This window comes from Ranitomeya variabilis, chromosome 2, assembly GCF_051348905.1.
Source record: "Ranitomeya variabilis isolate aRanVar5 chromosome 2, aRanVar5.hap1, whole genome shotgun sequence".
Classification (NCBI taxonomy): domain Eukaryota; kingdom Metazoa; phylum Chordata; class Amphibia; order Anura; family Dendrobatidae; genus Ranitomeya; species Ranitomeya variabilis.
Genome location: NC_135233.1, coordinates 277,620,359 through 277,648,041, shown reverse-complemented (window position 1 = coordinate 277,648,041; position 27,683 = coordinate 277,620,359). Strand labels below are relative to the sequence as shown.

At 44.7% G+C, this 27,683-nt stretch overlaps 1 protein-coding gene across 2 annotated transcripts in view; it reads right to left on the bottom strand.

Annotated features, from left to right (window-relative positions):
- LOC143805527 (G-protein coupled receptor 143-like) overlaps positions 1–27,683 on the bottom strand; it is a 59,933-nt gene that overhangs the window by 24,180 nt on the left and 8,070 nt on the right. For both annotated transcript variants that reach the window (XM_077284999.1, XM_077284998.1), the window contains exons 3-5: positions 26,820–26,914; positions 24,169–24,267; positions 1,471–1,580 (exon numbers count right to left, since the gene is read on the bottom strand). In XM_077284999.1, the coding sequence (XP_077141114.1) occupies positions 1,471–1,580; positions 24,169–24,267; positions 26,820–26,914 (304 nt within the window). The remainder of the gene's footprint in view (positions 1–1,470; positions 1,581–24,168; positions 24,268–26,819; positions 26,915–27,683) is intronic.

Genomic DNA, 27,683 nt, shown 5'->3' with positions numbered 1-27,683 from the left:
CGGATCCGCAGTAAATCCGCAACGTGTGCACATAGCCTAACAGGCTACCGATTACACACACTTGTTCGTCGGGTGAAATGATCTTTACCAAATAGAATTGTATAAACAGGATCCGCGCTGCCAAGAACATGCATCTGAAGCCTGGGTAACCAGGTTATTAAACGACCCCTGACTGGCAAGTATGTTTCCAGTCATTTATTCATCTAAACGAACCCTTAGGCTACTTTCACACTAGCGTTAACTGCATTCCGTCACAATGCGTCGTTTTGCCGAAAAAACGCATCCTGCAAAAGTGTTTGCAGGATGCGTTTTTTCACCATTGATTAACATGAAGCGACGCATTGTGACGGATTGCCACACGTCGCACCCATCGTGCGACGGATGCGTCGTGCAGTGGCGGACCGTCGGGAGCAAAAAACGCTACATGTAAAATTTTTTGCTCACGACGGTCCGCTTTTTCCGACCGCGCATGCGCGGCCGGAACTCCGCCCCCACCTCCCCGCACTTCCCCGCACCTCACAATGGGGCAGCGGATGCGCTGGAAAAATGCATCCGCTGCCCCCGTTGTGCGGCGGAGACAACGCTAGCGTCGGGAACGTCGGCCCGACGCTAGTGTGAAAGAAGCCTTACTCCACCAGCACCATGCTAGCCTTGAAATTGTGTGTCTACCTTTGCAGCTCAGTCTCTACTGAAATGAATGGGCTACGCAATTGCAGACGCACGTAGATTTTTTTTCTGGTAAACCCCCGCCCCCCCGACAGATATTTGCACTTATCTCTTACAAGCCAGTGTAAGAAACACAATAAAGAGAGATGAAAACTATGCCATGTGTGTCCACCTCCTGAAGAGGAATGATCATGAAACAACATAGTATGGTTTATTCTTTTCTATAGTGTGTTTTAATAATTAATCTCAGAAACTGAAGAAGAGACACCTGGCTTATTATACTGTGAGAAAGAAGAGCCCATTTTAGATCCTGCCGAGCCACCAAAAGCATAAAAGTTCCGTTTCCAATCTGAGAACCATCTCCTGGATTACACCAACAACTGCCAGCAGCCCTGATCCTAAAAGGTTATATTAAAAGCAGAAAAGCAAGGGTTTTGAGGAGTCCATAAATTCCTTCTCAGCCTGTAAAAATAAGGGACTTATTTTCCATTGTAAAAAAAAAAAAAATTTAATTAGTCTAGGATTTTTCTTTAAGTTGGAAGAACTTTGGCAAAACAAAATGATTGAAATTGTCAGAAATGTATAAGCCATGGTAAATTCGGCTAATTTCTTCATGCCAATATTTTGGACTGTATAAAAGTATATCTTTATGGTCCATTATTTTAAATATGTACATAATAATACTTGTAAATTCTTGATTTTTTTTTTTTTTTTTTATCAGGTAAAACAAAACAAAAACAAACAAACACCGGCTTGCAAACCTGGGGAGAACACATCTACATTGTACGTAAACAGTCTTCATACCTCCAATAATCGCTCTTCTCAGCAGGAAAGGGCTTCCAATTAGTGCCAGTAATAGAGGAATGTATAGGAGTACATCATGGAACAGAATCAGGCCATTTTTAGAGTCACACCTAAGTTCAGGTCGAAAGTTGAAATAAGCTGTCAATTAAAATTATCACTCCTTCCATTTAGGGTTGCAAAACAATACATTTTCTGCTATTTGCAAAACAGTATACCAATCTGAGCAATGCTAAACAGGTTAAATAAGGCTATCCTAAGCTGTGACGGCCATGCAGTCTATGGTGGATAGAAAAGAAAAGGAAAACAAAATTAGCAATTTTTCTGATTTTAAGACAAGAGTCTCAACAAATTAGAATGCGGAGAAAATATTAGAGGCACAGTGCAACCTCTGCTGTCCCAGGTCTCAAAATATGAGCACACTAGATTCTAACGCATCGGGTATTCTAGAATATGTATGTAGTTTATTTATGAAGATTTTAGAATAAAGCATTGAATACACAGGATTCGGCCAGCCGCGACCAATTAGCGAAGCGTGGTTCAAATCCCGTGCCAATTCGCGGCCGGACTGCGTCTGTCGCTGATTGTTCGTGGCCGGCCATGTAGTATATAACAGCCCACGTAGTATATTGCACAGCCCACGTAGTATATTGCACAGCCCACGTACAGTCATGGCCAAAAGTATTCACACCCCTGCAATTCTGTCAGATAATACTCAGTTTCTTCCTGAAAATGATTGCAAACACAAATTCTTTGGTATTATTATCTTTATTTAATTTGTCTTAAATGAAAAAACACAAAAAGAATTGTCCTAAAGCCAAATTGGATATAATTCCACACCAAACATAAAAAAGGGGGTGGACAAAAGTATTGGCACCGTTCGAAAAATCATGTGATGCTTCTCTAATTTGTGTAATTAACAGCACCTGTAACTTACCTGTGGCACCTAACAGGTGTTGGCAATAACTAAATCACACTTGCAGCCAGTTGACATGGATTAAAGTTGACTCAACCTCTGTCCTGTGTCCTTGTGTGTACCACATTGAGCATGGGGAAAAGAAAGAAGACCAAAGAACTGTCTGAGGACTTGAGAAACCAAATTGTGAGGAAGCATGAGCAATCTCAAGGCTACAAGTCCATCTCCAAAGACCTGAATGTTCCTGTGTCTACCCTGCGCAGTGTCATCAAGAAGTTTAAAGCCCATGGCACTGTGGCTAACCTCCCTAGATGTGGACGGAAAAGAAAAATTGACAAGACATTTCAACGCAAGATTGTGTGGATGTTGGATAAAGAACCTCGACTAACATACAAACAAGTTCAAGCTGCCCTGCAGTCCGAGGGTACAACAGTGTCAACCCGTACTATCCGTCAGTGTCTGAATGAAAAGGGACTGTATGGTAGGAGACCCAGGAAGACCCCACTTCTTACCCCGAGACATAAGAAAGCCAGGGTGGAGTTTGCCAAAACTTACCTGAAAAAGCCTAAAATGTTTTGGAAGAATGTTCTCTGGTCAGATGAGACAAAAGTAGAGCTTTTTGGGCAAAGGCATCAACATAGAGTTTACAGGAGAAAAAAAAGAGGCATTAAAAAAAAAAGAACACGGTCCCTACAGTGAAACATGGCGGAAGTTCCCTGATGTTTTGGGGTTGCTTTGCTGCCTCTGGCACTGGATTGCTTGACCGTGTGCATGGCATTATGAAGTCTGAAGGCTACCAACAAATTTTGCAGCATAATGTAGGGCCCAGTGTGAGAAAGCTGGGTCTCCCTCATAGGTCATGGGTCTTCCAGCAGGACAATGACCCAAAACACACTTCAAAAAGCACTAGAAAATGGTTTGAGAGAAAGCACGGGAGACTTCTAAGGTGGCCAGCAATGAGTCCAGACCTGAATCCCATAGAACACCTGTGGAGAGATCTAAAAATGGCAGTTTGGAGAAGGCACCCTTCAAATATCAGGGACCTGGAGCAGTTTGGCAAAGAAGAATGGTCTAAAATTCCAGCAGAGCATTGTAAGAAACTCATTGATGGTTACCGGAAGCAGTTGGTCGCAGTTATTTTGGCTAAAGGTTATGCAACCAAGTATTAGGCTGAGGGTGCCAATACTTTTGTCTGGCCCATTTTTGGAGTTTTGTGTGAAATGATCCATGTTTTGCTGTTTGCTTCATTCTCTTTTGTGTTTTTTCATTTAAGACAAATTAAATGAAGATAATAATACCAAAGAATTTGTGTGTGCAATCATTTTCAGGAAGAAACTGAGCATTATCTGACAGAATTGCAGGGGTGTCAATACTTTTGGCCACATTGGCTACATTTGGCTACATTGCACAGCCCACGCAGTACATTGCACAGCCCACGCAGTACATTGCACAGCCCACGTAGTATATAGCAATGTGGGCATCATATCCCTGTTAGGCTTCTTTCACACTAGCGTCGGGCTCGGCCCGTCGCCGTGCGTCGGGCCGAGGTCCCCGACGCTAGCGTTGTCCCCGCCGCACAACGGGGGCAGCGGATGCATTTTTCCAGCGCATCCGCTGCCCCATTGTGAGGTGCGGGGAAGTGCGGGGAGGTGGGGGCGGAGTTCCGGCGGAGTTCCGGCCGCGCATGCGCGGTCGGAAAAAGCGGACCGTCGGGAGCAAAAAACGTTACATGTAACGTTTTTTGCTCCCGACGGTCCGCCACAGCACGGCGCAACCGTCGCAGGACGGTTGCGACGTGTGTCATTGCGTCGCAAATGCGTCGCTAATGTTAGTCAATGCAGAAAAAACGCATCCTGCAAGCACCTTTGCAGGATGCGTTTTTTCGGCAAAACGACGCATTTGCGACGTAATGCAGTTAACGCTAGTGTGAAAGTAGCCTAAAAAAAGAATTAAAATAAAAAATAGTTATATACTCACCTTCCGTTGGCCCCGGATCCAGGCGAAGCGGTTACCGACACTCCTCGTGCGCTCCGGTCCCAAGAATGCATTGCGGTCTCGCGAAATGATGACGTACCAGTCTCGTGAGACTGCAGTGCATCGCCCCAGAGTCCTGGTCGTTGCAGTACTGTAGCTCCGCCACTAAGGGGGGCTATGGTACGTCTGATGGCACTGAAGGAGTTCATCTGACCAGGTATCACAGACATCAATACATTTCACAGTCTGGCCTCCAGGGGGAGCTAAGGGTTCTATTTATTAGGCCACTCCTCACAATCTGTTAAAACTGGGGGTTAGGCAGGAAGTTAGAAGAGAAGCTGACTGGGAATTGAACAGGCAGCACCCTGTGGCAGAGGGTGTTGCAGGGAGAGACTCAGAGGGGTCCCTGTCAGGGGTGGGATCCTGACAGAGGCCTAGCAAACAGAGAAGAACGTTACGGGACCGCGCCTGCACGATATAGCGGCGGTACCCCAAGAAAGGACAAGAAGCGAGGTTTATTGTGCTGAGTGAGAAACGAGATCAACGCAACAAGGAGAATACCAGTAGGAGTCGTGCTGTAAGACGAGGCAACATCCTATTGAGGCGCATAACCGGTGGCCGGAACGCCGAGGAAGTATAGAGCTCCAAGCCAAACTTCAAACCTACGGCAGGACAGTCAGTTACAGGCGGGCTGTCTCACCCAGACCCAGGAAGACACAGGGGGGTAACAACAGGAGTGGGGCGACGCTGGAGTCCCGGAAGAGCTCCGAGCCTCCCCGTCATACGGGTGCGTCCTAACCGTAAGATCAGGGGGACGTAGAGGGAGAACATCAGAATCAAGTTGTGAGGGAACACGAGAAACAGACACAACAGTTGTGGGGACTATCCCGTAAGCACAGCAGGGGAGGACCACAACACATAAGCGCAGGAAGGTAGGCACAGATTTCCACCTGCAAAGGGAACTCTGGAGGTGCCATCGGAACGGCCGGACTTGCGCAGCCCGGTTAACCGTATTCCGGATTGAGGACTCAGAAGTCATCAGTAAAGAGGTAAAGAGACTGCAACCTGGTGTCCTCGTTATTGACCGCGACCGGCACTACACCGCACCATAACATCAGCACCATTCCATCACCTTTTATTGTGCGCCCCTCAGCAGGGTCACGGACCGGGTCTAGCCACCGTGACAACCCCAGAACAGAGACTCAGAGGCCCGGTACCGGGAACCCCTCGGCCCTGCGACAGTGGGGGTGCTGCAGCTACGTCATCATTTCGCGAGACCGCAATGCATTGAGCGGTCACCGGAGCGTCGCGAGGAGTGGGAAAGGCCGATTCTGGATCCGAGGGACCGACGGACGGTGAGTATATAACGATTTTTTTTTTTTATTATTATTTTTAACATTAGATCTTTTTACTATTGATGCCGCATAGGCAGCATTAATAGTAAAAAGTTGGTCACACAGGGTTAATAGCAGCGGTAACGGAGTGCGCTACCCGCGGCATAACGCGGTCCGTTACCGCTGCCATTAACCCTGTGTGAGCGCTGACTGGAGGGGGATTATGGAGCGGGCACTGACTGCGGGGAGGAATGAGCAGCCATTTTGCTGCCGGACTGTGCCCGTCGCTGATTGGTCGTGGCCGTTTTGCCGCGACCAATCAGCGACTTGGATTTCCATGACAGACAGAGGCCGCGACCAATGAATATCCGTGACAGACAGACAGAAAGACAGACAGAAGGACAGACAGAAGTGACCCTCAGACAATTATATAGTAGATGGCCTATTTCAGGCAGATTCTGCCCAGAATCTGCCTGAAGCAGCACAGTAAAATCGCCCCATGAAATGAACAGTGTTCATTAACGTTAAAACGAGACTGTTGTGAACCTGTTCCATCCCAGGTCACTTAACATTTTCAGGGTTCCGAAACAGTTAAAAGTAGTGACATGCTCGTTATTCGGGTGGCTCCTGCTGGGATGCCATCCACGCTCTTTACTTAACAGCATAGAGTGAAAGCTATTGGCAGCAGAGCCGCTGCAAGAAAGATGGCAAAACCATCTAGAGAGAATGACTGCTGGCAGTTTCTTGGAGGGCCTTCATCTGGGAAAACTCAGCGGCGTCTAAATAATGTCCTGTGCACATAGCATAACAATAGTTTAGGGGAGAAAGAGAAGAGAACATGAACAGGTTAATCAGTGATACCCAGAGAAGAACCAACATGTTAAATTTGGTTCATAACTACCCAGCTGCTAAATTTACTGGCGTAAGTTTTGTCTTCCGCCACCAATTTCTCCATTCACAATCATAGCACTGACCTCTCTGACCTATTTATTGCAAGATGGGGGACTGCTACATTTCCAGTTCCTGGGGATAACAACTCTTGCTGCTGCAGGAAAGTGATGTAAAATATTTCTATACACTGTAGATGTAATGGATCCATGTGAAAGAGTAATGCCACACTTGGCTTTCACTAACAAATCTATTAAGACTAGATCCAAAAACGATTGCATTAATGGGGAAGTTCCACCACAAGTGCAGCAGATCCTCCTTCCAAGAACCACATCTCTAGCTGTCCTGAAAAACAGCAGAATAGGGGAGTGAATGATATCTGTAGCCAACAAGTCCATAGTTGATATTTGGGTCACTGGAGAAAAACCTATCAAAGGCATTTTGAGAGATCGAATACGGTAAAAGACTTTATGCCATTCCTCTGGTGTGATGGGCAGGTAGAGATGGTCTCCAGGAGTTACAAGTAGCAGGTTGCCTATTTTTGAGAGATTGTGGTCTGGGATGAGTAATGTAGGACACTGCATCATGGTTTCCATCAGAAACCTGGAAAAACTGGCTCAAATGGAGTTTCCAATGGAATTCTTTCACTACCTTGAGGCTGTTGAAGTCATTTTTGACACCTTATGGGTTTCATCCCGATTATCAGGAAACGCTTGTTTCATGAGTCTCAGCCAGTGAAAACAGGCTGCCAATCGCCCAATAAATTAGCAAAATGCTTGTTTGTCAGGTGAAATAATTCGCAAGCCTGTCTAAAAATCATTGTTTTTGGCAGCCCATCGTCATGTGTGACCAAACACGTGAAGCAGAAAACAATAGTATTCTATGCACAGTACAAAAACAAAAAACAGCAAATAAAAGATAAATGCTAACACACTAAATACATTAACACTTCAAACACATACAACAGATACAATGGAAGAGAACCAAGTACAGGTCCTAAGTAAGTATGCATAGTGTATCCACAAAATCTAGATTGTGCTCCTCAGGGAGATAAGCAGTTTGTGATAACCTGTTTTGTGTACGGCATATATTAGTGCTCACCTTGAAAGGATAGGCAGAGAATGAGGAGGACTTAAGACAGATTATCTTTAAAGATTCTATTTTACTTCTAGGTTTTAATATTAAATTTAAAGAAACTCTTTGCAACCAAGGAAGAAAATCATTATTTACTAATGCGACATCACCGTATTTCTTATGAAATTTGGATTTAGGTAAAAAAAAACAATTGCACAGGATTTTATAGTCCATTTGATTAACTTTTCTAAGTGCAAAAAAAATGGGTTTAAAGTTTGTGAAGAAAATGCAGAATTTTACCTTCATATGGAATTTCTTGCAACACAGAACAGTTCCTCCCATGACACACAAGACACGCGTCCTCCCTCCAACACACAATTTTATATGAAATGTAAAAAATAGTCACCACAGCACACTTAATGGACCTCAGATTCATTGTAAGACTATGTTCACATGCAGAGTTTATTCAGCAAATTAAAAGCTGCTTTTTACAGACCCAGCAAAAGCAGAGATTTCATAAACCTCATGCACATTTTATTTTCCTGATTAAGTTGTAGAACTGCAATGTTTTTGAAATTTGCAATTTATCAATTCTTTAAGCGCTTTTTTTTTTTTTTTAACCACAGAAAGGAGTAATATTGTGTTTTTAAAGTATTTTATTAAAACATCTGTTTTAAACACAGTGCTTTCACTGCAAGAAGAACAGGTTTGGGTTGCAGAAAAAAAAAACGCAATATATGAACACAGCTAAAGTGTTCAGCGAAAAGGATACAAGTGTTTGGCCAGAGTGGGCCAAAAAGGATAGCCTGAAAGTTATTCTATCTTATGGTTTATTAGATGCATTTACATAATTGTGCCTGGGAGCGGCCATACGCAATACAAATCAATTATCCTGCAGCAATAGTCATAAAATCTTGATTAGGATTTATTGGCTATACATATACACATTCTGGACAAAGACACAGTAGTACATCATCTGATGTGTTTCTGACCGCTGGTGATTATTTATTACACACAGTGGGGAAAATAAGTATTTGATACACTGCAGATTTTGCACATTTTCCCACCTGCAAAGAATGCAGAGGTGTGTCATTATTATCGTAGGTATCACTTCACCTGTGAGAGAATCTAAAAATAAAAACCTGAAAATCACATTATATGATTTTTTACATAATTTAATTTGCATTTTATTGCATGAAATAAGTATTTGATCACCTACCAACTTGCAAGAATTCTGGCTTCACAGACCTGTTAGTTTTCGTTTAAGAAGCCTCCTACTCTGCACTCATTACCTGTGTTACTTGTATCTGTTAGAACTCGTTAGTCGTTACCTGTATAAAAAAAGACACCTGTCCAAACACTCAATCACGCTCCAACCTCTCCACCATGGCCAAGACCAAAGAGCTGTCTAAGGACACCAGAGACAACATTGCAGACCTGTAAAAGTACTGGATGGGCTACAGGACAATAGGCAAGCAGCTTGGTGAGAAAGCAACAACTGTTGGCACAATTATTAGAAAATGGAAGAAATACACTATGAATATCAGTCTTTCTTGGTCTAGGGCTCATGCAAGATCTCGCCTCGTGGAGTAAGGATGATTGTGAGTAAGGTCAAGAATCAGCCCAGAACTACAGGGAGGACCTGGTCAATGACCTGAAGAGAGCTGGGACCAGTGTCTCAAACATTACCATTAGTAACACACTATGCCATCATGGATTAAAATACTACAGGGCACACAAGGTCCTCCTGCTCACATCAGAACATGTCCAGGCCCATTTGAAGTTCACAAATAACCATCTGGATGATCCAGGAGGCATGGGAGAAGGCAATGTGGTCAGAAGAGACCAAAATAGAACTTTTTGGCATCAACTCCACATGCCATGTTTGGAGGAAGAAGGAGGAGTACAACCCCAAGAACACTGTCCCCACCGTGAAGCATGGTGAGGGAAACATACTTTGGGGGTGCTTTTCTGAAAAGGGTACAGGATGACTGCACCGTATTGAATGGAGGATGGACAGGGTCATGTATCAAGAGATTTTAGACTACAATCTACTACCTTCAGTAAGAGCATTGAAGATGGGTCGTGGCTGGGTCTTCCAGCAGGACAATGGCCCGAAACACAGCCAGGGCAACTAAGGAGTGTCTCCATAAGAAGCATTTCAATTTCCTGGAGTGGCCTAGCCAGTCTCCAGACCTGAACCCGACAGAAAATCTTTGGAGGGAGCTGAAACTCAAATGTTGTCCAGCAACAACCCCGAAACCTGAGAGAACTGGAGAAGACCTGTATGGAGGAGTGGGCCAAAATACCTGCTGCAGTGTGTGCAAACTTAGTCAAGAACTACAGGAAACGTCCGACCTCTGTAATTGCAAACAAAGGTTTCTGTACCAAATATTAAGTTCTGTTCTTCTTTTGTATCAAATTTCTATTTCATGTAATAAAATGCAAATTGATTTTGTAAAAATCATACAATGTGTTTTTTTTGGAGTTAAGATTCTGTTTCTCACAGTTGAAGTGTACCTACGATAAAAATTATAGACCTCTCCATTCTTTGTAGGTGGGAAAACATGCAAAATTGTCAGTGTATCAAAAATGATATGCAGCTTCAAATGAGGAGCTGAAATGTCGCATGTATCTGTTGTGAATAAAGTGCACTTTTTTCACTGACTTCCGTTGGAGTGTTGCTTCCCATCTATTTTTTCTAAATTTGGAGGCTTTTGGCTTGTGGAAGCATTGCACTCACAATGTTAGGACTGTGTTGCTGTTTATATATATACACTAGATGGTTGCCCGATTCCAACGCATCGGGTATTCTAGAATATGTATGGCCACGTAGTATATTGCCCAGCCACGTAGTAGATTGCTCAGCCACGTAGTAGATTGCCCAGCCACGTAGTAGATTGCCCAGCCACGTAGTAGATTGCCCAGCCACGTAGTAGATTGCCCAGCCACGTAGTAGATTGCTCAGCCACGTAGTAGATTGCCCAGTTACATTGTATATTGCTCAGCCACGTAGTATATTGCCCAGTTACATTGTATATTGCCTAGTGACATAGTATACAGCAGAGCCACATAGTATATTGCCCAGTGACGTAGTATACAGCACAGAGCCACGTAGTATATTGCACAGCCCATGTAGTATATTGCCCAGCTATGTAGTATATTGCCCAGCCACGTATGACAGGTTAAAAAAAATAAAAAATAAAGATATACTCAACTTCCGCAGGCGCGTTGTAGCACTGTCACCTGTGTGGGGTGCAGGCGGCATCTTCCGGTCCCAGGGTGTGATGACGTCGCGGTCACGTGACCGTGACGTCACGGCAGGTCCTTGTCGTGCAGGACCTATCATGACGTCGGTCACATGACCGTGTAGCGGTCACATGACCGTGACGTAACGGCAGGTCCTTTCCGCGCAGGCCTTGTGATGACGTTGCGGTCACATGACCGTGACGTCATGGCAGGTCCTTCTGCCAGACCATCCATGCAAACGGAACGTGCCAGTTGCATCGTGAGGAGCGGGAAAGGCGGCGTAGGTGAGTATATAATCATTTTTTATTTTAAATTAATTTTTAACATTAGATGTTTTTACTATTGGCGCTGCATAGGCTGCGTCAATAGTAAAAAACTTGGTCACACAGGGTTAATAGCAGCGGTAACGGAGTGCGTTACCCGCGGCATAACGCGGTCCGTTACCGCCAGCATTAACCCTGTGTGAGCGGTGAGCGGAGGGGTGTATGCGGGCGCCGGGCAGTGAGTGCGGGGAGTAAGGAGCGGCCATTTTCTTCCGGACTGTGCGCGTCGCTGATTGGTCGTGGCAAAACGCCCACGACCAATCAGCGACTTGGATTCCATGACAGACAGACAGACGGAAGTGACCCTTAGACAATAAATAAAATTATATATATATATATATATATATATATATATATATATATATATATATATATATATATATATATATACATACACACACATATACATACACACACACACACATACATACATACATACACACATATACACACACACACACGTTATGCCTCCTAGAACCATTGGTGGAAGACATACTGAAACATGTGGAGAAGATCATGAGGGAGGAGAAGATCATGAGGAATACTTAAGGATATACAGTGCCATGTAAAAGTTTGGACATCCCTAGTCAAAAAATAGAATTAGTTCTTACCGGTAATTTGGTTTCTAGGAACCTTCCACGACAGCAGTATCGGAGGATGTCTCCCCGCCCTAATAGGGGACAGGAACAAAGAAGTTAAATACCCCTCCCCTTCCTGCAACCACCAGTGTTTTTTCTGGACACAGTAGCATGTATAGTTTACCATTTAAGTGCAGGAATCATAAAATTAATAAATCAGATAGGGAGGGAAATTAGTGCTGTCGTGGAAGGTTCCTAGAAACCGAAATTACCGGTAAGAACTAATTCTATTTTCTCCAGTCACCTTCCACGACAGCAGTATCGGAGTGATACCAACCGCTAATTTCTTTAGGGAGGGACAACCGCCTGCAGCACACGTCTGCCGAACGTTAGATCCCTGTTGAAGTTGAGCCTATAGTGCCTGGTGAATGTATGTATTAACGACCAGGTGGCGGCTCTGCATATCTGCTCTGCTGATGCGCTTCCCCTTTCTGCCCAGGAAGTTGAGACTGAGCGGGTAGAGTGGGCCTTCAGTGAAGCTGGAGGTGATAGCTTCTGAGAAGAGTATGCTAGGCTAATGGCCTGCTTAATCCAATTAGCGATTGTGCTTTTGGCTGCCTTCTTGCCCTTATTACGCCCTGACCACTGGATGAACAGGTTTTGATCCAACCTCCAATCTTCCGTCTGTTGGAGGTACTTGAGTATGCCAGGATGTGTGATTGAAGTATTCTCGTATGGGCCTGGGCCCAGGAGACTGCTTGAATGCAGGATGTCAATGAACCCAGGACTGACAGAGTCTCTTAGAGTCGGGGCTCTTTGATCTCTGAACCTGGAGATCCTGCGGAGAAGATCGGTCTGACGGTCCTCGGGTAGAAAGGACATTCTCTTCTCCGAATCCAGAAGGATTCCTAGGAATTTCTTCTGTGGCAAAGGCTGGAGGTCTGATTTCTCCAGATTCGGGATCCACCCGAGTGATTCTAGGATGTCGAGGACTCTTGTCACATCCTGATTGAGACGTGAAGCGGATGGGGCGATGATAAGAAAATCGTCCAGGTATGGAATGACACAGACCCCCTGTTGACGAATAAAGATTACCGCTTCTGTCATGATCTTGGAGAAGACTCATGGGGCAGACGAGACTCCGAACGGAAGGACACTGAATTGATAATGGCTGATCCGTCTGTTTTGGGAAATCGCGAACCTGAGGAATCTTCTGTGGTCTGGGTGTATTGGCACATGATAGTATGCGTCCCTCAGGTCCAGCGTCGCCATCACCCAGTCCTGACCGATCAGCGGGATTGCTGATCTGATCGATTCCATTTTGAACCTTCGGTATTTTATTACCTGATTTAGAGGTTTCAGGTTTATAATGATGCGGTGTTTACCTGAGGGTTTTTTCACCAAGAAGAGGTGGGAATAGTGACCCTCTCCTACTTCCCGATGTGGTACATGGAAAATCACCTTCGCTCGAAGCAGGTTTAAGATATCCGGCATCAAAATTTCCCAAAGTCCTGGGGATTGTAGAGAAGTAATAGTCAGACGATGAGGAGGAGGGCTCTCGAACTCCAATCTTAGGCCTTCCCGTATGGTACGTAGGACCCACTGATTTGTGGTAATCAACTGCCACTGGGAGAGGAATCCCGAGAGTCGACCCCCGACCGGAGGGCAGTCATTGCTTTTCAGAGGCCTGAGTCGGTTGGGGGACCAGGATGTTTCTGGCTTTTCCTCCCTTGGGGTAACTCCATCGTCCTGACTTGCCCTTACCCCTGTAATTATGCTGGGGGGTTTGGTCACGGGGGGGACGAAAAAAACACTTCTTAGGGTTCTTTTGTTCTGGAAGGACCTTCTTATCTGAAGCTTTGTCCAAGATTTCGTCCAGGACTGGCCCAAATACATAATGACCCTGGAAAGGTATACCGCAAAGCTTAAGGTACCTTCACACGAAGCGACGCTGCAGCGATAGCGACAACGATGCCGATCGCTGCAGCGTCGCTGTTTGATCGCTGGGGAGCTGTCACACAGACCGCTCTCCAGCGACCAACGATGCCGAGGTCCCCGGGTAACCAGGGTAAACATCGGGTTGCTAAGCGCAGGGCCGCGCTTAGTAACCCGATGTTTACCCTGGTTACCAGCGTAAAAGTAAAAAAAACAAACAGTACATGCTCACCTGCGCGTCCCCCAGCGTCTGCATCCTGACACTGACTGAGCTCCGGCCCTAACAGCACAGCGGTGACGTCACCGCTGTGCTTTCACTTTCACTTTAGGGCCGGCGCTCAGTAAGTGTCAGGAAGCAGACGCTGGGGGACGCGCAGGTGAGCATGTACTGTTTGTTGTTTTTTTTACTTTTACGCTGGTAACCAGGGTAAACATCGGGTTACCAAGCGCGGCCCTGCGCTTGGTAACCCGATGTTTACCCTGGTTACCAGTGTAAAACATCGCTGGTATCGTTGCTTTTGCTTTCAAACACAACGATACACAGCGATCGGACGACCAAATAAAGTTCTGGACTTTATTCAGCGACCAGCGATATCACAGCAGGATCCTGATCGCTGCTGCGTGTCAAACGAAACGATATCGCTAGCCAGGACGCTGCAACGTCACGGATCGCTAGCGATGTCGTTTCGTGTGAAGGTACCTTTAGACTTTGAGGTAATATCACCTCCCCAGGATTTAAGCCACAAAGCTCTTCTAGCGGAGTTAGTGAGAACCGCTGATTTAGCGGCAACCCGTACTGATTCCGCGGAAGCGTCCGCGAGGAATCCAGTTGCCTTCTGGAGCAGAGGAAGAGAATTAAGAATCTTTTCTCTGGGTGTACCCTGCACCAGGTGATTTTCCAATGTACGCAGCCAGAGGAACAAAGATCTGGCTACACATGTTGAGGCCACATTGGATCTCAGTAGGTTAGTTGAAGTCTCCCAGGATTTTCTCAATAAACTCTCAGTTTTGCGATCCATGGGATCTTTCAGCTGGGAGGAATCTTCAAAAGGCAGGGCCGTTTTTTTGGTTACCCTTGAGACCTGGACATCAACCTTGGGCATTTCAAAAAGGGAACAGTCTCCCTCCAAGGGGAAACGGTTTTTGAGTTCTGATGGGACGTTTAACCCTTTCTCTGGAAGGCCCCACTCATGGAGGATGAGGCTCTCTATATTTTCGTGTATGGGGAATCCCTTTACAGATTTGGGCTTTAACCCCCCGAACATGTCATCCTGTACAGAATGGCCCTCCACCTCCTCCTCCACCCCCATGGTGCCCCTCACCATAGACACTAATTCCTCCAAATCTTCGGAGGAAAAGAGATATTTTTTGTTGTCTGATTTGGGAGCAGAGGTAGAGGCAGAACTCTCATTCTCCCAACGGTCCCCTGAATCAGAAGTATGCAATTCTCCTGAGTCAGAGACTACCGGGGCTATTTTCCTTTTCTTAGCAGGGGGAGGCTGTGGTGTCGGAGGCTGGGAGAAGGCCGCCATGGAAGATTGAACTTCCTGCCTGATGAGAGTCCTGATGCTGTCCATAAGAGAGGGCTGTTCAGCACGCAGAACCTCGTCTGTGCATGGCTGGCAGAGCTTCTTCTTATATGTGGAGGGAAGCTTGGACGCACATGCAGCACACTTGTGACTGGCCTTCTTAGGGGCAGAGGCTTTGTCTCCCTAAAGGAGAGAGAGAAAGTCGGACTAAGTCGCTTGAATTTAAAGAAAAAAAATGGACAGTAAGGGACATCATCCCACTACTTACGGCAGGGGGATGAGCGCTGGGCTCTGCAGAAGCAGAGTGAAGGGTTTTGTCGCCGTCCATATGATCAGAGGATCTGACTACAGAGGGTATAGACAAGAGGTCTTACCTGGAGGCTTCCTTAGCCAGGAATAAATTAGATTACCGAGGCTCCCAGCGAGATTGGTGGTGCTCCTCCCCCTCGTTGTGTCTGTTTGGTGGGGGGGGGGGGGGTCAGGGACGCCCGTCCATGCTGCCACAGAATGTCCTGGCCCAGGACGCCGATCGGCGCGCGCGGGAGCTGCGGTGTAAGGAGCCGGCGAGAAAACCGGAAGTTCGGACGCGCGTGGAGGGAGGAGGAAGCCGGGGAGCTGTAGAAGGACCCCGGAGCACCGCACCGCCCTGCTTTGCCTCCCGAAAGAGGCGCGGGTAGGGCGGGCAAGGGTCCCAAGTCGCGTGGAAGGTCATGGAGATGGGAGCAGTCTGGATGGAGGAGGAGAGCGGAGCCCCCGACCTCGACTGCCCGGCTTAGTAAGGTAACAGTGCTCCCGATCGCCGGCCACGGCAGCACTATCAGAGAACCTCTTCATGCCCCATAGGGGACAGGAAAAACACTGGTGGTTGCAGGAAGAGGAGGGGTATTTAACCTCTTTGTTCCTGTCCCCTATTAGGGCGGGGAGACATCCTCCGATACTGCTGTCGTGGAAGGTGACTGGAGAAATAATGCTCTTATGAACCGTTAAGCAAGCTGAAAATGAAAAAGATCTCTAAACGGGCTTAAGTTAAAGATGATGCATTTCTTTTGTATTTTCTCTTTTTTGCCGAAGTTACACATTTTAGAAATTACAAAAAGTAAAATGGACCGAACTTTTACATGTCACTGTCCGTATCTGACAAAGACTCCCAGCAATCTTCCTAGAACACATACATGTGACATTAAAATCAACATTGATTCAATACTGTAAGAGGAGATCTTGATTTAATTTCAAACCATTGGGCACCTAGATGTTTAATGAAAAGATCCAAAACGCCTGTCTACTGAGAAGCTTTCATTTATAAATCACTACCTTGCAGTGGTGCACCGACCTGTTCAATGCCCTAGACCACATAGGTCAAACTCTGGCTCGGGGGCCAAATCTGGCCCACAGGTGAGTATATTTGGCCCGATGGGCGGGCCCCTTCAGTATCTTTGGCTTGAAATGCTGGGCTGGTCCCCCGCCTGATATCGCACTTTCAACTATCGGCATCCTAGATGCAGATACAGTTAAAAGCAATGATGGAGGAAGGAGCGTCAGCCGACACTCCCTCTCCCATCATTCCGCCTCTGCATCTGATGCATCAGTGCAGCGTGTATGATGATGTAATTACAACGTGCCTGCTGTATCAAGATGTGCAGAAGATCTGAAGACACAATGAAAAGACTGGAGAAGTTGGTGGGGGGTGTAATGGGCAGATGTGAGCATTTTTTTTTTATGTGGAACTCGTAATACTGTATGTGAGGCTATTATACTGTATGAAGCACTACATGGGGCCATTATCTTGTATGGAGCACTGTGTGAGGCCATTATACTGTACTGAAGGCAATGCAGGACACAGGTATCATGTATGGAGGACTATGTGGGGCTCATACTGTATGGAACACTTTTTGCGTCCATCATACTGTGTGGAGGACTGAGGGGGGAGTACAGTTGGAGAATCATACTGTGATTCTTTGTCAGGGTGATTGAGGAGAGGGTTACAGTAGGGTCATCATACCATGTGTATGGAGGGTACTGTGGAGGAATTCACTGTGTGGGTATCATACGGTGTTTGGGGCACTTTTATTGACATCACTTTATTATTCAAGATTTTGTATCCTTTGTTTTGACATATTTAAATTAGGCCATTTGGACACATGCTTTTTTACTGCCCTTACATTAAATATTGGAATAATATGTTAAGATCTGTTCAATAAATTATACATTGTTCGTGGGATAACCACTTTAACTGTTTCCATATGAAAAACTGTATTATATTTGATAAGGAAAAATTTCCTCAATTGTAGACATCTTTTTAATAAATATCAAGGTTGACTTGCAAATTTGTCCAAGTTTTTAATTTTGCCCTTCTGTGTATTTGAGTTTGACATCACTTACATAGACTGTAAGAACAGAAGCACAATGAGCAGAAACCGCAGATATATTCCTGTCCAATGCTTTAGAGGCATCTGAAAGAGGTCTTAATAGGGTATATTGACACAGCGTCTTTTCCAGGAGGATTCCATCTGGTATCTGCCTAAAAAAAAGAACTGCAAAACGTGTCCCCTAAATAGACATAATGCACCACAAAGTCAAAATAACAGTGTGTATGTATCGTCATATCTCATGTCCTTTAACCACTTCAAAGTTGGGAAACCCTGAATGGGTTACAAGAATTGACATGCTGGTTCTTCGGGCAGCTTGGAAGCCATCTCTACTCTATGGCTGTAATCACACGAGCGTATAACATCAGATACGAGATCATTGGATGCGATATTCTAATGACCCTCCGCTCCTGCTCTGCTGCAAGCGGGAGTCGAGTTACATAGTTACATAGTTATTAAGGTTGAAGGAAGACTAAGTCCATCTAGTTCAACCCATAGCCTAACCTAACATGCCCTAACATGTTGATCCAGGGGAAGGCAAAAAAACCCCATGTGGCAAAGAGTAACTCCACCATGGGGAAAAAAATTCCTTCCCGACTCCACATACGGCAATCAGACTAGTTCCCTGGATCAACGCCTTATCAAGGAATCTAGTGTATATACCCTGTAACATTATACTTTTCCAGAAAGGTATCCAGTCCCCTCTTAAATTTAATTAATGAATCACTCATTACAACATCATACGGCAGAGAGTTCCATAGTCTCACTGCTCTTACAGTAAAGAATCCGCGTCTGTTATTATGCTTAAACCTTCTTTCCTCCAGACGTAGAGGATGCCCCCTTGTCCCTGTCTCAGGTCTATGATTAAAAAGATCATCAGAAAGGTCTTTGTACTGTCCCCTCATATATTTATACATTAACATAAGATCACCCCTTAGTCTTCGTTTTTCCAAACTAAATAGCCCCAAGTGTAATAACCTATCTTGGTATTGCAGACCCCCCAGTCCTCTAATAACCTTGGTCGCTCTTCTCTGCACCCGCTCTAGTTCAGCTATGTCTTTCTTATACACCGGAGACCAGAACTGTACACCGTATTCTAAGTGTGGTCGAACTAGTGACTTGTATAGAGGTAAAATTATGTTCTCCTCATGAGCATCTATGCCTCTTTTAATACATCCCATTATTTTATTTGCCTTTGTAGCAGCTGCCTGACACTGGCCACTGAATATGAGTTTGTCATCCACCCATACACCCAGGTCTTTTTCATTGACGGTTCTGCCCAGAGTCCTAGAATTAAGCACATAGTTATACATCTTATTACTTCTACCCAAGTGCATGACCTTACATTTATCCCCATTAAAGCTCATTTGCCATTTATCAGCCCAAGCTTCTAGTTTACATAAATCATCCTGTAATATAAAATTGTCCTCCTCTGTATTGATTACCCTGCAGAGTTTAGTGTCATCTGCAAATATTGAAATTCTACTCTGAATGCCCCCTACAAGGTCATTAATAAATATGTTAAAAAGAAGAGGGCCCAATACTGACCCCTGTGGTACCCCACTGCTAACCGTGACCCAGTCCGAGTGTGCTCCATTAATAACCACCCTTTGTTTCCTATCCCTGAGCCAGCTCTCAACCCACTTACACATATTTTCCCCTATCCCCATTACTCTCATTTTATGTAACAACCTTTTGTGTGGCACCGTATCAAAAGCTTTGGAAAAGTCCATATATACTACGTCCACTGGGTTCCCTTGGTCCAGTCCGGAACTTACCTCTTCATAGAAGCTGAAAATGTCAGTGCCCTGTGCTCCAATCCTGTTGCACAGAGAGGATTGGAGCCCCGAGCGGCGGCAGGCAGGGGATCCTATCACTGCACTATAAGTAAGTACTTGCCTAATATATGCACCTTATTGATGAGTTCAGTCATATACTGCATGCACTTTATTTAGCATTTTGGCATTTGCACTATGTTGCGCCATGACATCCACTCCTTTACTAGAGGCTATTTCCCTATACCAGGTCAATTGAGTGGCTGTTTGGATTTCCTTTGGGCAGTACAACTTTCATTAATTTGCTGACTTTGTGCTACTTTACAGTTCATATTTTTTACTCATATTAATATTTACTTGTGTGCTCTTGCGATACTTGCCTTTTAGATCCCTCTGGTATCCAGCATAAGTAGTGATACTCTGTTTTATTCATTTTTGCTAATAAAATTTGTACATTTACGTCAAATATACTCTTTTGATTCCTTTTTGCTAACATGACTAAGATATCCAAGATCTTGTGGGCTCTAGCAAGAATGAATTGCAAAAAGAGCAAGAATTACAGGAAGGCAACGTTTTCTTACCTGAAGGAAATATCACAGTTTAAGATTGAGGAAGACACATCTGTTACTGTAAAAATGTGACCATTCCCACAAAAAGAAATAATCAGATTATTTGCTGTATAAAGACCTATACTCGCATTTTGTCCTACAGCTTGAATGTAGAGTTGAGAGAGATCGATTCGACGGAAATAGAATTCCTGTTAACTATTTAGAAACTCACTGAACCCTACGAGTTTGAACTAGAGATTTAATTCTGACAAATCGTCCAAAAAAAGAGAAAAAAAAAAAAAAGCCTACCGACGTTTTTTTACATCGCATCAGCCAGAGAAGTTTCACATGACCATGAGTGCGGCATGATGGGCTTCACCATAAAGTCTTGTAGCTATTTCACGACATGGGATAGCACAGCCAATCAGGAGGAACGATCATAGCTGGTATAAAATTCAAGGCAGTGAATAGAGCAGGTGAATCTGGATAGTGAGTGGACGTCACAGCCATAGCATAGAGATAGGGAGATAAAGCCATATTAGAGAATATATATATATATATATATATATATATATATATATATATATATATACATATATATACACACACTCAGTTTGACATTACTAAGACTTACTTACTGGATTTGCATTAAATAAGCTTTAAAAGGGGCAGAGTAGAGTCCTAGGAAACCTTAGAGTGTTAAGGCCCCGTCTCACATAGCGAGATCGCTAGCGAGATCGCTGCTGAGTCACAAGTTTTGTGACGCAACAGCGACCTCAGTAGCGATCTCGCTATGTGTGACACGTACCAGCGATCATGCCCCTGCTGTGAGATCGCTGGTCGTGTCGGAATGGCCTGGACCTTTTTTTGGTCGTTGAGGTCCCGCTGACAGCGCTGAATCGGTGTGTGTGACACCGATCCAGCGATGTCTTCACTGGTAACCAGGGTAAACATCGGGTTACTAAGCGCAGGGCCGCGCTTAGTAACCCGATGTTTACCCTGGTTACCAGCGTAAATGTAAAAAATAACAAACAGTACATACTCGCCTTCTGATGTCCGTCAGGTCCCTTGCCGTCTGCTTCCTGCTCTGAGTGCCGTACAGTGAGAGCAGAGCGCAGCGGTGACGTCACCGCTGTGCTGTACTTTCACTTTCACTTTGCGGCACTCAGAGCAGGAAGCAGACGGCAAGGGACCTGACGGACATCAGAAGGCGAGTATGTACTGTTTGTTATTTTTTACATTTACGCTGGTAACCAGGGTAAACATCGGGTTACTAAGCGCGGCCCTGCGCTTAGTAACCCGATGTTTACCCTGGTTACCCGGGTGCTGCAGGGGGACTTCGGCATCGTTGAAGACAGTTTCAACGATGCCGAAGTCGTTCCCCTGATCGTTGGTCGCTGGAGAGAGCTGTCTGTGTGACAGCTCCCCAGCGACCACACAGCGACTTACCAATGATCACGGCCAGGTCATATCGCTGGTCGTGATCGTTGGTAAATCGCTATGTGAGACGGGGCCTTTACATGTGTTTTTTTTCGGAGTAATTGGAGGCTATTCAATAAAACATTTTTGGGAAAATTTCAGTAGAGCTAGCGAATTCAGATTTCAAGAGATTGCCTCATCTCTACTCAAATACTTTTCCTGACCAACAATTTGCTTGTTATCACACATATGGTATGCCTTCATTCTTGACCGTTTCTAGAGTTGGCAGAGGGACTTGCTATTAAAGGGAACCTGTCACCACGTTTTTGGAAGATGGGATAAAAATAGCGTTAAATAGGGGCAGAGGTGGGCGTTACATTAGTGTGTTTGTTATGCGTTTATTACCCACCTAAGTTGCCGAAATACCTTTGCAAAGTCTCCGTTTTCGCCTGTCAATCAGGCTGGTCTGGTCAAAAGGGCGTTGTCTTCCCCCAGATTTTGCGTAGTTTTCCGTTGGTGGCGTAGTGGTGTGCGCATGCCCAAGGTCCCGAATCCTCTGCCAGGGGATTTAAAAGAGCGCGCTGTTCGTTTTCATTGGTGATCGGTGGGCGCGGCCATCTTCCTTTGGCCGCGCGTGCGCAGAAGCGGCGCTCTGCTGGCCGCGGCTTCAGGAGAATGGCCGCGGGATGCCGCGCGTGCGCAGATGGATATCGCGGCGGCCATTTTCCTGAAGCCGCGGCCAGCAGAGCGCTGCTTCTGCGCACGCGCGGCCAAAGGAAGATGGCCGCGCCCACCGATCACCAATGAAAACGAACAGCGCGCTCTTTTAAATCCCCTGGCAGAGGATTCGGGACCTTGGGCATGCGCACACCACTACGCCACCAACGGAAAACTACGCAAAATCTGGGGGAAGACAACGCCCTTTTGACCAGACCAAAACGGAGACTTTGCAAAGGTATTTCGGCAACTTAGGTGGGTAATAAACGCATAACAAACACACTAATGTAATGCCCACCTCTGCCCCTATTTAACGCTATTTTTATCCCATCTTCCAAAAACGTGGTGACAGGTTCCCTTTAAACGATATGGATAACAAAAATAAAACCATAGAGGATGTGAATTTAAAAATATGTAACATCTGATAGTATACCAACAAAAAGAAGCAGAACAACAAATTGTTGATTTGCCTAAAAAAAAAAATAAAAAAAAATCCCCAAACATTCCATATATGGTATATAACATTAGTGGTGTAAGTCAACGTAGAAATATTAGTTACTGTGCAATAGGTTAACGGACAATAAAGAAAACTTTACTAATGGCGTCACTTGAGAACCACCACCAGCAAATGCCCTCCCTACATAGAAAGTGCAGTGATTGTGGAATATCTCTGATGAGTGGTTCTGTGTCCTTACAGCAGACGTATCATGGAGTAGAAAGCGACCTATTCTTTACGAACATTGAGAGGTCAAAATTGTACAGAATTCCCAAATGTCAAACTCTACATCCCGTTTGAAGAGAGGCCCCCACCAAGTCCATTTTCATCAAAATGATATGATTTTCCAGAAAAATTTGAAAGAGGCACATTTTCAGTTAAAGGAGTATTATCCACTATCTATGGGAAAGGGGATAACGTCCCGATTGTTGGGGGCCCTACAGATGCCATGAACCAGGGCTCTGAATGGAGCAGCAATTGATCATGTGCTTTATAGCTCCATATATTCTAAATGGAACTGCCATAGATAGAGCACTGCGCTCAGATGGTTTTCAACATGAACAGGTAATGACTTCCAAACTTGAGAATTCCCTTACATGTAAGGCTTAAGGTGGTATCGGGTGCATGGAGCAGGCTCATGGGGTGAGCCCACCCCATACCAGGAAGGTAATGGGGTACGTCTTTCTATTCACCCATCAGTGCCCCCGTAATATGATTTCGCGTTACCGATGGGTTGCTATCAAAGCAAGGGCTCTGTTGAAGACCTCCGTAGTTCTCATCACATAGCCCCATTGAAAGCTAGCCTGTGTTCGGGGAAGGGGGGGGGGGGGGTTGATTTAAAAAAAAAAAAAAAAAAAAAAAAAAAAGTCTTCTTACCACGCAAGAAATTTCGCCTCAACACAGCTTTATCTACGAATACGCTACGCATCTCAGAAAATGACAACACAATAAAAAAAAAAAAAGGCAAAAACATTGTTTTTATTTCTAATTTTTTTCCACCACTAAAATAATAAAAAGAAACTGGACATCGCCGTATCTGTACTGACAAGAAGAATCATATTGCCAGGTCATTTTTACAACGCAATACACACCGTAAAAACAATTTCTAATATACAGTGTCAGAATTGCGGGGTGATTTTTTGCAATTTCACCACATTTGGATTTTTTTCCCCCATTTTCCAGTGTATAATGTGGTAAAATGAATGGCGAAATTCAAAAAGTACAGTCTATAGCTATAATCATTGCTGTCATGGCGGGTGTGGGGAATTGGGGTCTATCCTTTCACCATTTGGTCAGGGATCTTTTATTTTAATTATTAGCAAATGTCTTGCTTTTCATCTACTGCCATCTAGTGGTGCAATCCTCCCTACAGTCCATGAACTCAGTTTGCAGAGAGGGAGCGATGCCTCTGTTTTACTGACGGATGTTACATTACAGGTACTGGGATAGTCAGTTTTTTTCTCTCTCCCTTTCACATAATGTGGCCAATTGTTTTATTTCCGTGCAGTGACCCTATAGCATAGACCATGGGGATGGTTAAAAAAAAAAAAAAAAAAAGAAAAAGAAAAAACCCTTTCTACCTGTCTTCAGACACAGAAGGAACCACCAACATAAGAAGGCCATGGAGACACATGAGGCTTGGAGCTACCCAACATAAACAGGAGTACAATAGGCCAAACCTAAAAAAGAAAAAATATATCATAAATATATAGATGTTTATAATAAAACACTTCGAAAACTGGCAAGGCGTCATTCATATATTGTTTGTGAACACATTTAGTGTGTATAAATAAATCTCTGTATCCACACCACGGGGCCCCACGCACCCAGCGTACGGTAGAAGGGTCCTCACAACATACGCTGGGCTCAGAATATTTACTGTACAGGAAAGCGTTGTCTGCTGCTCCCTCCCAGTTGTCAATATCAGATTGGTGAGTGATCAACACCCGGCACCGATCAGCCGTTTTCAGCTCAGAGAGCTGAACTACTCAGCGCCATACACTAATCGGTGGGGTCTCATGTTGTATCCATATTAGAAGCCTGTGTAAGGGGGTCACAAAGACTGGTATACGCCCCTACCCCTTTAAATACGTCCCGGTTGATGCAATGTGTAAGAATAAGTTTGTTTAATGATGTATATGGTGTTTTCTACAGTAAATGTTTGCTGTTCCATAATGTGTTTTACTACTTGTATGGTGTTTTTTTCCATAAATATGTAGGGACAGTGCAGTATTTCAGTTGGGTCTCAAGATGGTACATGATAGTCATAGGAGGAGCTAGCTGGGATAAGGCAAGAAAAGTTTCCTAGTTGGTCAGTAGGGGCCAAGGTGCACAGGCAGCTGGGAAGAGCGCCAGAGCTCAGGCTACCCAGTAGCTCGGCAACGTTAAAGTACAGGACCCAGCCATCCAAGGCCAACTGAGCCAGAAGTAGAGCTGAGCAGCGGGCTTACAGCAGTGTTGGAATGAAGGCTGAAAGCAGGGCCAGGACAGTATGGGGAGACAGGTGGCTCCATAATGTGGCAACTTATCGCATGGGCTGATGCCATCAGATCTGGTGCAAAACGGCTGAGGGAAACCCCAAGAGCAGTGAGGATGCTGCGTTACCGCAAGAGGCGGTAGGACCCGGGCATGTACTAAAGGCTGTAAGAGGAGAAACAGGGAAAGCAGATGATGTGGACTGTATAGAACCCAATGCTGGAAATGTAACTGAGAAGGATGTGCTGCGAACAGAAGCAAGTAAAGTTTTGAGTCTGAAGTTAAAGCAAGACTGTCAATTTGTGTGCAATCGTACAAAAGGGGTCTGCGGCATCTCAGAAGAGACCCTCAGAGAATGGATAACAGAGGCAAGTACCCTCATAGAAGCATGTTCTTTGCATGTAACGGGAGGCCAGGGTGCGCAAAGGCCTTTAACCTCTGCAACGACTATGGCCCTGGCCCTCCCTCACACCTGCACAAGCCCTTGAAATGATGACAGTATATACCTATATAGTGGTATATGTTGCAGCTCTGGGAGCATGTGTATCCCAGCATATAGGTGCTGGCAAAAAAAAAAAAAAAAAAAAGCAGGTCTGTAAGAAGTGATGTCAAGGATGCGGGGTGGTTATGTACATCCGAGTTATATGCGGGCTCTTTTCTAATGGTAAGGTACTATAGGGTGCAGAGGACCATAGACAAGTGCATTTGAAGTCCCGGAATAACACCTAGTATTAGCATGCTATGTTTGCCTTAACATTATCCACTACCCGGAGAACCCCTTTTGAATCTCTATATCCCCCCCCCCCCCGCCAAGAGAGAACTGACACTTCTACTCCCTTCCAGTGCCGTTCTAGAGGTGTTGGCACTGGTTCTCCCAAGACCTTCTCCTCCTTTGGACAAATCGAGACAACCGGAGAAAGAGCTGCCAGAGCCTACACTTCCTCTGGATGTCAATAGCATGCATAGAAGAGGAGTGTGACGCCAGCAGTGATTGGCCGCAGGGATTGCGGGATATAAAAATGTCATTAGAGCCAGTGCCGACACCGCTGGAACAGCACCGGCATCAGAGGAGAGTATAGGCGTTATTTTAGTGAGGGGAAACACAGGGATTCAGAAGGGGTTGTCTGACTAGTGGACAACCCCTATAATAGGGGATTCATGGAACATAAACAAGGTTTTAGGATATGATGTCATTTTAAACAGTAACTAAACATTTGTTTTTCAGAATTTTGTCCCACACTGAAAAGTTTTGAAACTTTACACATCACTTTATTAGGGAATTAAAAGATGCATGTAACTGGCTTCCAAACACACGTGCCCCCCCCATCCTCCATTAGCTGCAACGATATCAGAATTTACTCATTTGACTTACAGATTAAGGCAGTGAAAGAGTCAGCATTAGTGATGAGCAAATGTGCAGGGATAAGGTGTTATCTGAGCATGCTCAGGTGCTAACAGAGTGACATCAGCATGCTTAAAAAATGCGTTCCAGCCCCAGCAGCTGTTAGACAGCTGCAACACATGCAGCCACGTGGACTCGAGACTTGAACATATTATTCAAACACGCCGATGTCACTTGGTTAGCAGCTAAGCATGCTCAGATAACACCTTACCCCAGCACGTTCGCTCATCACTAATTGTAATGCTTTCAATTTCAGTGGCATTCTTTTCAAATGTTGGACGACGTCATCTAAGGTCACAATGATGTCTGATTTCACAATTCTTACCACTTTGTAGAGTAGCTTTTTTCCATTACCTTTCTGATGGGTTTGGCTTGAAGAGCTGATCAATCTCCAAAGAGTAACAGAGAAACGCCCAGAAGAGCAAGGAGCAGAAATAATGAATCCATGTCTGTGGGTTCAAGTGCAATAGAAAAATGATATACGGTAGTTAGAAAGCAAGAAACCTGGAGAGTAGAAGAAGCATTGCGGAGGAGGAAGACCGTTCTGAATCCGCTATCTGGATGGGTGATGTGACAGCTTTCAATTTAAATACAGAACACCAGAAAACTCCCATTGCATCATACAATGCCCCCAGATTTGTCTCTTTGTGTCAAATATTTATTCTATTTAGAAGATTTAGTTACTTTCATGCTAGGGCTTCACGGCGACATGCGGTGTGGCATGGAGATCTCATGCATTGTGGCACTGCTTCTAATGATGTCCTACAATGTCACACTGCAAACTGCGACCTCCCGCAGGTCAAAGGATTCCACCTATACAGATTTTTTTTTTTTTTTTATTTATATTATTTTTTATTTATTTATTTTTACACATGAACAGAGGTGAAGAAGAAAAAAAAAAAATATGGATCCTATCCGGAACATATGCATTACATTCACATTTTATAGGTACACTATGAAAACTAACCTAGGAAACTGGATTTGATCATGTACATTTTGAAATTTTCAGGTATAAAAACAGATGGCAGACAGATGTAAAATACAGACACACAGATGGCAGCAAGGAATAAAAACAAAATTTTCTGGATGTAAAATAAAAATAAATAAACTGGATGCTATACGGAGCCACAGTACAGCATCTAATTTTTACATTGCAGTTCTGTAACATAGGAAGCTGAAAATTATTAACTGCTGAAAAAGAAAAAAAAAAAAAAAAAA